General features: G+C 48.3%; 1 protein-coding gene across 1 annotated transcript; it reads left to right on the top strand.

The window, feature by feature from the left end:
- Positions 1 to 2,275: 2,275 nt before the first annotated feature.
- RPS14 (ribosomal protein S14) lies at positions 2,276 to 8,011 on the top strand. Its single transcript, XM_084251752.1, has 5 exons — positions 2,276 to 2,294; positions 4,665 to 4,815; positions 5,576 to 5,737; positions 6,959 to 7,035; positions 7,894 to 8,011. Exons 2-5 carry the CDS (start codon positions 4,667 to 4,669, stop codon positions 7,959 to 7,961), a joined length of 456 nt encoding a protein of 151 aa, XP_084107878.1. The 5' UTR covers positions 2,276 to 2,294; positions 4,665 to 4,666; the 3' UTR covers positions 7,962 to 8,011.
- Positions 8,012 to 10,861: the final 2,850 nt, after the last annotated feature.

Below are 10,861 nucleotides of genomic sequence, written 5' to 3'. Positions count from 1 at the left end.
TAAGTGTGTTCTCGACAGTTTTGTTTAAACTTGCAAATTTGTTAATGGCTAAGATAGTTTTTTTGATATATTTGGAATTTTTTTAAATAACCTAAATGTCCAAAAGCAAAGCAGTGATTAAATGAATAATGGTATAACTATATGCAGGAATATCATGTAGTAGTTTAAAATGGTGTAATACATGAATACAGTTATTCCAGTTGCTTGCAAGGAAGTGGATTGGGTTACTGAAGACAGGTAAGAGGAAGAGGATTTTGATTTCTTATTTTTTTAAAGATTTATTTTATTCATGCATATAAGAACTGGGGTGTAGGCCAGAGGTGCAGGGGGTAAGAGGATTCACCAGAGACACAGGGGTGAGCAGAACAGGTGGATCTACTGAAATACACTGCTAAGGGGCACAGCAGGCAAGACAGGAGAAGTCTGCTGTGCCATGTGGGTGAGCTCCCTGGCTGGGGATGGAACTCAGGCCGCAGTGCCTGGCGATAGCTTGATAGCTCTGAGACTTTAATCCCTGAACCACTAGGAAGGCCCTGATTTTTATTTTCTATACTTTTTGGTAACTGTTTACAATTTAATTTCGTGAATGCATTTAATGCTGAAAAATAATAAATGAAATGTAAATTTCTATTTGTTGTTATGGGAAGATGTACGCAACATGGAATGAAAAAAGTTGCCAAATGGCATACAGAATACCATTTCATTACATAAGATAGAATATTATAGAATAGAGATGTAGGCATAGATGTAGGTAGAGAAAGTTGTTTCTAGAATAATGTGCAAATTAGCTCAGTGGTGTTATCTCTAGAATTTGGAGATGACTTTTACTTTTTCCACATAGTTTTCTGTATTGTCTGGATTGTTCGTCCTGATCATGACTATTTCAACCATCAAGGAAAAAGACTGAAAAGTTATGTTCCTTTTTAAGAAAAAAGAAATGCCTCTCTGTATGGATATGCACAGATCATGTTGGGCAAGGACATACACCAAGGTGTTAATAGCAGTGAGTAAGCCTTGTTTCTTTTTTCTTTGCTGTTCTCACTTCTGCATGTTTCTACTTTATGGGTTTTCTGTAATTAATTACTTTTTAAAAAGATTTATTTATTTATGCATACAAAAGCTGGGGTGTAGGCCAGAGGTGCAGGGGGTGAGAGGATTTACCAGAGACAGAGTGGGGAGCAGAACAGGCGGATTGACTGAAATACACTGCTGAGGGGAGCAGCTGGCAGACAGGAGAGGCCTGCTGCGCCATGTGGGTCAGCTCCTTAGCTGGGGATCCAACTTATACTTCAGTGGCTGCGGATAGCTTCATAGTGCTGCGACTTAACCCCTTGCACCACTAGGGAGGCCCCTGTCATTAATTACTTTTTAAAGGGGTAAGGGGAGGTGGCACTACATTTTTAAAAGAAATTCTTCCCTAAATTGAGCTGAAGTTGCTCAGTGGCATTAATTCCAGTACATCAAGGGCTACAAGCAATTATGCATAACTGCTCATTTTGTTAAAAATTGTATATATCCCATCCCAGGGGTTTTATATACATGTGTAAGTGGGTCTCTCTCTTTCTCCTCTCACACGTACATATATGTATACACATAAGATGGCCCTTCCCCAGCTTGATCTTTACAGTCTCTCAGTACTTCAATATGATGCAATATTGCTATGAGGAGGATTAAACAGATAGCCTCCGAAGTTAGAATTCCAAATTGGCCACAAATGTGTGATCTCCGTCCGTTAACATCCCTACTCTGTGAACGGGAAAGCAAAACAGCTAACCGTCTGACTGTGCTGTAAGGACTAAATGAAGCAATGCATATAGCTTAGCCCAGCTAGGTGTATACTCCATACTGAATAGCTGATTCTTCTTTGGCCCAGACGGAGTACAGTCGGTGAAAGTCTCCCACTACCCCGCTCTTGTTATTGTTATTCTCCTCCACTCCAAGGGGGGCGCTGCCGTCCCCCCAGGCTCACCAGCTCCCGGGTCAGGACGGCGGAAGTTGGTCTAGCTGCGGCGGCCGCCATCTTAGAATACAGGGCCTCCTCACCCAGGCGGTGTTGCGTCGTGCAGTCTCAGAGGCCTACCCTCTCGCAGAGACACCAGTTCCTCGCCCTCTTAAGGAAACCGTCCACCGGAGGGCGGATTTTACTCTCCTGGGAAACACCGACGGCGGCGTTTTCCGGGAGCCGGCCTCTTCCCGTGACCTCAGACGGACACTTCCGGGGACGCGGACGTGACCCGTTGCCCCGCCCACCCTACCCTTTCTTTCCGGTGGCGGAGTCTGGAGGAGACGCGCAGGTAGGAGGCCTGGGCGAGCACAATCGGGTGCCATCCGCCGCCGGAGGGGCACAGAGGGCCAGGGGTGGTGGGACAGGGGTCTTCCCACGGGAGTCGAATCAGATACTGGTTAAGAGGGGCGCGGCCGGCCGTCCCAAACTCGAGGTCGCGCCTTGTCGGAAGGCGGGCGGTCCTCCTCCGGGAGGCGCCGGTGAAGTGAGGGTGAGTGCGGGGGCAGCCCTGGTGGCCTGGCCCGGTGGCGGGACCGCCGCCGCGAGGCGCGGGTGGTGAGCGGCGGGGCTCCGGGCGTGACGTGGGCTTCCGTCTGTGCGGCTCCCGCTTTTCCTGGGCGCTTGAAGGCCTGGCGCCTAATGGCGGGTTTGCGGGCTCGCCTGGGAAATCGGGTAACAGTGAGTCGTGTTGGGTCCAGAGAGGGCACACGGGAGAAGCGAGCTCGAGGCGGGCTGCCTGGTGGTGGCTCCCGCAGGCACGCGGCCTCCTCTGGGCATGCGGGACGGGCCTTTCCGAGTCAGGAGGGGGGTAGTGCCCACGCCTGATCGGTGTCCGCGAGGCACCTTTCAGGCCTTCCTAGACCCCGTGCCGACCAGTCTCACCGCCGGGGTCGGGAAGCCGCAGGTTTACATTGAAGTGGCCGCCAGGGCGGGAATTTTGTGTTTCACATGTTAAGATCACCTGGCACCTTTCTGGCCTTACCCAGCAGAGGAAAGCTTCCTGTGTGCCCCTTGGCAACCTCCTTGCAGTTCTTCACCCGCTTGTCTGATTGAGGGTAGGAGTGGGTGACTGTCCCCCCGGGCCTCAACTTGTAGTGCTTACTGCGATCACAGCCCCGTAGGCCACTTTACCTGGGGAGGCCCAGGAACCCTGCCACACATGGAGTTGTTCAGTCCTGCGGATGTGGCTATTTATGGAGTAGAGGCTGCTGGACAGTTTGCTTTTGCCTTTTGTGTCTTAAAATCCTAGATGAGACCCTGCTTCTCCAGCTGCCAGAGTGCAGCCTGATTTCACCTGAGCCCTTCTTACTTTCAGTGTCTTCTGATAATGTTAAAGTTTTGATTCCTGAGCTGGGGTGTCATTTTCTAGAGCAGGAAACCATTGCTAGTCTTTCACACTCTCATCCTCACCTAATTATTTCTGTCGTTGCCGGTTGCCCAGGTCTCCTAGTAGTATGGTTCTACTTACAGCACGTGCTATATCAAATTAGTTATTGGTTTCACAGACAGTGAACTTCTAGGGTGGGTCATTCCCTTTAGCCTTCTGAGAGGACACTTTCAGTGCCTGTAAAAAGTTGCAGAATGAGAGCAGGAGATGAATTACAGAAGATGGGAGATAGCATTTCAGTTAACTTTGGAGGGGTCTGTTAAAGGAGACTTAAATTTTAAGCTGCGTTGGTACGGGATTTAGCAGGCACTGGGCTTCTACCTCCCCTCCTGGCCCCCATAAAGGGTGAGATCATTCCAGTACATGAGTTTTTTAGGGACCTTGGCACTAGCCTTTAGGGATGTGATCTTTTGTGTCTGCCTCTCCTGTAAGTGGTACAGGGGGGCAGGAAACCCAGAAGCATTTACAGCGTTGGCAGTATGAGGTGTAGACTGAGAGTGCCCTAAGCTGCTTCTGATCTCAGCTCTGCAACTGACTTGCTGTATCACCCTGAGCAAGTCATAAATCTCCTAACCTTATGTATTAGGGTTAGAACAGCCAAGAGAGAATTGATTTGCCTTAGTTACAATGCTGTAAACTGAACTCAGAGGTCTCTAGAAACGTAAGCCTTATGTTTTCCAGGTTTTTGAGGCCCACTGGGTGAAAATTTGAGAAGTGCTTGTGGTCTGCTAGTAGAATCCATACAAGTTGGTCTGTGTTGTGCTTTTGGTGGGTTCAGGAGAAAGGGTCACAGTACTTTGCTTTTTAGCCTCCTGTCAAAATCCCCTGAGTTCGGGTAGAAGTGAGTTTTGGTGAGGCGGAGATGAGAATATAGCACAGGCAGGCCTGGGTAAAGGGAGAGGTGGTGACACAGAAGCAAGGCTTGGGATTTCTTTTTTTTCCCCAAGGTTTATTTATGCATAAAAGAAGTGGGGTACAGGGCAGAGGCATCGGGGGCGAGAGGATTCGCCAGAGACAGAGTGAGGAACAGAACAGGTAGATTGACTGAAATACACTGCTGAGGGGAGCAGCGGGCGAAACAGGAGAGGTCTGCTGCGCCATGTGGGTTGCTCCCTGGCCGCCCGAGATCGAACTAGTGCGGCTGCGGACTGCTTCATAGGTTGCGTCCCAACTCCCTGCGCCACTGGGGAGGCCTCTTGGGATTTCTTTTAATAGCCAGGGAAAGGGGGTCCTGAATATCTCTGCTAACATTGGGATTCGTCTTCCTTTCAGAAATGGCACCTCGCAAGGGGAAGGAAAAGAAGGAAGAACAGGTCATCAGCCTTGGACCTCAGGTGGCTGAAGGAGAAAACGTATTTGGTGTCTGCCACATCTTTGCATCCTTCAATGACACTTTTGTCCACGTCACTGATCTCTCTGGCAAGTAAGTGCCTGGGGGAGCTACACAGGCCCCCACTGAGAGACTAGAGGAGGAAATATCCCTTCAAGTAGGTGGCAGTTTAAGTGGTTTTCTTGAGCGAAATAAAAACATTCAGAAAATGAAATCTTCTTAGTTATTTTGTACATAAATGCCATGATTTCCCAAATCCTGATAAAGTGTTAATACGGAGTATTGCTATCTTGGGTCTTTGGATCAAGTAAAGGCAGAGCCCATGTTGGTCTTGTCAGGAGGAGGATGCATGCTCAAGGTGACCTTCCTCTGCGTACCTAAGCGGCGATACTTTTTACTATATTAGATGTAGGTGGGCAGTCTTAAAAGATAAGAGCTGCAGTTTTTTGTTTGTTTTTCAAAAGATTTATTCATGCATACAAGAACGGGTGTACGGGACAGAGGTGTGGGTGAAAGAATTCACCAGGGATAGATTGGGGAGCAGAACAGGTGGACTGACGGAAATACACTGCTGAGGGTAGCAGTAGGCAGTCAGGAGAGGTCTGCTGCACCATGTGGGTCACCTCTCTGGCCAGGGATCGAACTCGTGCTGCAGTAGCTGCAGATAGCTTCATAGTGCTGACGCTGAACCCCTTAGACCACCAGGGAGGCCCCAAAGGCTGCAGTTTTGGATGGAGTTAAGAAAGGGACACCTACGTAGACACCAGTGGGCAATCTTAAAGAACAAGAACTGCCAACGTGCGTACTCTGGGCCCTTGCTGGATAAAAGAGAAATGACTGCTTTTGTCTCCAGGGAAACCATCTGCCGTGTAACCGGTGGGATGAAGGTGAAGGCTGACCGAGATGAATCCTCGCCATATGCTGCTATGTTGGCAGCCCAGGATGTGGCACAGAGGTGCAAGGAACTGGGTATCACTGCCCTCCACATCAAACTCCGGGCTACAGGAGGAAATCGGTATGTAAGGCTGGTTTTTCTGGTGTGGATTTGCACAAGGCATCTTGGCTGCATATGTAATAATTGGTTTTCCCACATATCTCCCACTTGCAACTTCCTGTATAGAGTGCACAGTGGTGCAGTGTTCTGGCACCAGAAGAAAGTGAAGAGAACAGTAGACACATGTTACCTTCTGTGTGGCACCTAGACTGGAAGGAGAGTCAGACTTAAACATGGAGTTGGGAGCAGGTGATTTCCTGTTAAAAGCAAGTGCTGGGAACCAAAAGTGCAGGGCCAAGGATGCAAATAGTGATAAAGCTTCTTGTCTGCTGTGCCCAGGGTGGCTCCAGTGAAGACAAGACAGGTTCCAGTCAGAGACAAGTACACAGAAAAGGCACATCTGTGGGGGAGAATCAGGGGTCATCAGGTGTGAGGTCCTACTGGGTCTTGAAGAATGTGATAGCGGGGCCTCCCCGGTGGCGCAGCGGTTGAGCGCTGGGTTGCGAAGCTGCCCGCGGCCTCTACGGCGCCGGTTCGATCCCCGACTGCTCCCCAGCCACCGGAGGAGGGTCCCACATGGCGTGCAGACCTCTCCTGCTGCCCGCTGCTCCCCTCAGCAGTGTACTTCGGTCCTTCTGCCTGCTCTGCTCCCCGCTCTGGCTCTGGTGAATTCTCTCACCCTCCCGCGCTTCTGACTGTACCCAGTGCATGTATAAACAAAACAAACAAACTAAATAAATAAATAAATAAATAAAATGCCTCTATTAAAAAATTATATAAAAAAAAAGAATGTGATAGCGATTTGGGCTTTTAGCCAAAGGGAGAGAGGCATAAGATCTTAATGTTAATGACCTGAGGGGACTAGGGTTTCTTAAAGATGGCTGCTGTGTAGGGAACAGACCAGACAGGAAGTTGTCTAGGTGGTCCAGAGAAGAGGTGGTAGTGTCTTGGTCTGGAGCAGGTCACCAAAAGACTACAACTCAGCGTGTCGCAGGAAGAATAGGGTGCAAACTAGAATTTGTGGGCAGATCTGACCTGGCTCTGCAGGCTGAGAATAATTTTGGCTTTGTTTAAATGACTTCTTTAAAAATGATGAAACTGACGCACCAAGCCCAAAATATTTCTTCTTCTGGCCCCTTACAAAAGGTTTTCAGATCACTGAAATACAGAGTTATGGGGTGTTCAAGGGGACCCCTCTTGATTTGGCCAAAGGCGTTCTTACTATAAACCTTCGTTTCTTAGGACCAAGACTCCTGGACCTGGGGCACAGTCAGCCCTCAGAGCCCTTGCCCGCTCAGGAATGAAAATTGGGCGGATTGGTAAGCGCCCCCTACTTGATTTGCTTTGGGTCATTATCCTCAGAACGCATGTGATAAACCCAGTAGACACGGGCTGGTTTGCTGGCTGTTGTCAGTTAGGTTTGTCAGCAGGGGCTGCAAGAGGCACCTAAAGACACAGTCCCTCCCAGGCCACCCCTGTCACTTTGATGTGAATGTTGTCCTTCCCTTCCACATTGGGACAGTGCAGTCATTTTTGAATTTGCATCCCACTGAGGTGGGAGACTGAAGACTGGTGGGACTGACGGAGATAAAGTGTTCAAGGGAGTTACTGCTGACATTTTGTTTGACTGTCTCCTGCACCATAGGATCTTCGGTATCCTTGGTCCTTGTCTGCTATCAATAGGGCATTTCAGTCACTGATAACCGGAAATGAGTCAGGGGGGTTAGTAAATCCGGTGACTGAGAATCACGGCAAGTCCCCTAAATTTGGGTGGCCGCAGGGGGTGTCAGCTCTTTGGTTTGTTTGGCAATGGTCCAGCCCATTGCTCTTAAGACTTAATCAGAAATCTTATCTATCGTGAGATCATTTTCACTTGCCCTGTTTAGGAGCTTTCTTCTAGAAAGAGTGGGCTTAGGAGTCAGAAACATGGGATTGTCTCCTACCTCTGACGTCCTGGGAGCTTCAGTTTCCTCTTTGGAAGAATTGAGTTTAGACCACATCAAATTTTGAGGAAGCAGCAGGTGGGGCAGCTCTGCATCCACGTTGATGTGTTATATCCTGAGGGTCCATTTGGGGAGCCGCAGGGTCCACTGCTGCTCCATTAAACTAGTGGCGGGGGGACCGGGGCTCCTTCCCATCCAGCTCCATGCAATGACATTTTCTCTTCCTCCCCACAGAGGATGTCACCCCCATCCCCTCTGATAGCACCCGCAGGAAGGGGGGTCGCCGTGGTCGCCGTCTGTGAACAGGACTCATCAAATTATTTTCTGTTAAAATAAATTGCCTTCTTGTAAACCATTTCGACTCTGGTCTTCATATAGGGCCACCCAAGGATATTTGACTGTTTTCCTGGTTGGTTTCACCAGGGTGTGGTGCTGACTGGGGATAACCAGGTACAGTGGGGAACTGGAGGGCCTTTAGTAGATGTTCTGCTTTGGAGGCTGAGGGTAACGTGTCATCCAGGAGCACAAGAGGGATTAATTGGTGTGGGGCAGGGTGAGCCTGTGTTCTGTGAACTGACTAAAGGTAGCGCTGTCCAAGGATGGGTGAGACGCCAGTGCTGCAGCAGAATCTCCATGCTGCTTGTGGTAGCAGTAAGTTGGCTCACTATCTAAAGCAGACCAGGGCCCTGAGACCTTGTTTTGGAAGTGGACATATTGGTTCCAAAAATGGACTAATTCTTAGAGTCAGCGAAGTGGGAACTGTTGAGCCAAGTGTAGCCCAAGCAGAAGAGGAGCCTTCTAGGCTTGAGCCATATATAAACACGTGTGGGTGTACACTCACTCCCACACACACACACCTTCTGTGCAAAATTGGGTGCTCACTCTGCATCTTGCTTATTCTCACTTGGCAGATCTTAGCGCTTGTTCCACATCAGTACATAAAGTACATCAAGATTCAGTGGCCCATAAATACACACCGAGCCCTATTTTCATCGGTGATGGAAAGAAAAAGGTTTTGTTTTCCGGAAGCTTGCATCCAGTTCCAAGGACGTGGTGGCACCAGATGGTACTGGGTGTTCTGCAGAATAGCACGGGGTCTTCAAGGTGACTGCTACACAGAGGGACGGTTAGGAGAGGGCATGGCCATGGCGCATAGACAAGGTGAAGCCAGGCCTTGTGAGAGGGGAGGGCCTTGATTGAACATGGGAGTGATAAGTTCGAAAGGAAAAACATGCATGGGCACAAGATGGGGTTCACTGGGATCCTGTCGTTCCGGGTGTACCGCTGGCATACCTAGAACAGAAACTAGTGGAGGAATAAGTTGGGTTTCAGGTAGAGACAGGTTGTGTGAGGCTTTGGACATGCCAGACATGCAAATGTAAAATACTTTGCTGAACATTATACCTGAGGAGGAATTTCCATAACCAGTGTGAAAATAACTTGCCAGGTAGCAGTCCTGCCCGCCTGTGACTATGCAGGTGCTGCTTTTCACTAACTCTTCCTCTGCAGGGCAGCAACCTTCCTGCCTGGCCGTGACCTGTGCTATGCCGGGACTTCAGTGATACCTCTCAGTGGAGGCAGCTCTCCTCAAGGGCCCCTGCCTGCAACCATGCAGGACACTCGGCAAACCTGTTCCTTTGGGGGCAGCTCTTTAAAGAGCTGTGTCATTAAACCTGCTCTTTAAATATTTAAGGAAAAAAAAAGATAACTGGGCAAAGTTACAGCTTCTAAGATTTCTAAGACTCCTGAGCTACGTTTTTTGTTTTTTAAAGATGTATTTATTTTATACAAGAACCGGGGTACAGGCCAGATGTGCGGGAGGGTGAAAGGATTCACCGGAGACAGAGCGGGGAACAGAACAGGCAGACTGACGAAATACACTGCTGAGGGGAGCAGTGGGCGTGGCAGGAGAGGTCTGCAGCTCCAAGTGGTACCGTTGCTGCCATCCGGCTGGGATCAAAGCAGCGCTGCAGAGGCGGCTGACAGCTTCACAGCACAGGGCTCAACCGCCTGCACCACCAGGGGAGGCCCTCCTGAGCTACGTTCTAAAGGTGTTAGTGAGATCTAGTTAAAGTCCATACAGTATCACTTAGTCTATAGGTTAGTGACTGGTTATATCCATAAGCAACAATTTCACCACCCAAAAAGACCCCAAAGTCCTTAGTCTATAGTTTGCCGATTATGGACATTTCATGTAAGTGGAATCTAATACTTGGTCTGTGTTTATATAAGATTCTTTAATGTTTTCAAGGATCAGGCACAGTGTAGTAGTCCTTTATTCCTTGCGATTGTGAAAAACATGTCTGAATAGTCAGACGCCATACTTTCTCAGCTCTCCCGGTAGAAGAGGCCTGGAGACCTGGGTTCAGCCCACCAGGACTCCTACCAGTTTATTCTAGGGTGTTGGCCAAGTCAACTTTTTAGAATCTGTTTTTTCGTCTTAAAAATGAGAAGTGTGATTACAACCCAAAGTATAAAATGATTCCATGCCAACCTAAGTGATTTTTACAAATGAAGAGTACAAATCTGTATCAAAAAATCCTAAGTAATGCAAGTAGATACTCCCCCCCCCCCCACCCCACACACACCTTGCAGTAAGTGAAACTTAATTCCCTCTCCTTTGACTATCAGTAGGACTTAGTGATTCACCGTCTAAACAACAGTATATAGAAGCAGGAAAATGGTGATTTGACTCTGGAGAAACTTCGTCACACTCTTAACAAATCATCACCCAATGATAACGATACTCCTTCTAAAAACCTGTAACCCAATAATGCAGTGTGTTATCCTGGACTAGAAGGGGTATTAGTGTAAAATCTGGATACAGTCAAGTTTAATAAGTGGTTATGTACCAATGTTGGTTTCTTAGTTTCAGCAAATGTACCATGGTAGTGTGTGATGATAACATTAGAGGAAACTGGATGAATTAGTATACAGAAGTGCCCTATCTTCGCAACCTTGGTAGGTCCAAAATTACAAAACAGAAACTGCTCTTAAGGATGCTTTCCTACTGTCTGGTTTCTAAGGCATACTGCGGAGCACAGACTTCAAGTGGTATGCATGAAAATCCCAATACCCCATCTTTGGACTAACTTTCAGATAACTTACTTGATGTCTGTGATAAAGAAGTTCATGTGATGATAGCTGTCTCAGTCTATCCAAAGAATTAAGGAAGATTAAAGTGTTAAGCACAGTGCCTGGC

Source organism: Talpa europaea (assembly GCF_964194135.1).
Source record: "Talpa europaea genome assembly, chromosome: 13".
NCBI classification, from domain to species: domain Eukaryota; kingdom Metazoa; phylum Chordata; class Mammalia; order Eulipotyphla; family Talpidae; genus Talpa; species Talpa europaea.
Note: the sequence above shows the minus strand (reverse complement) of the source record. Positions and strands in the feature narration are given on the sequence as shown.

What these genes read in the sequence shown, in the direction of transcription:
- RPS14 (XM_084251752.1), top strand. Translation starts at nt 4,667, where the DNA reads ATGGCACCTCGCAAGGGGAAGGAAAAGAAGGAAGAACAGGTCATCAGC. An exon ending in GTCACTGATCTCTCTGGCAA is followed by an intron (nt 4,816 to 5,575) that starts GTAAGTGCCTGG and finishes TTTTGTCTCCAG; the next exon opens with GGAAACCATCTGCCGTGTAA. An exon ending in AATGAAAATTGGGCGGATTG is followed by an intron (nt 7,036 to 7,893) that starts GTAAGCGCCCCC and finishes TCCTCCCCACAG; the next exon opens with AGGATGTCACCCCCATCCCC.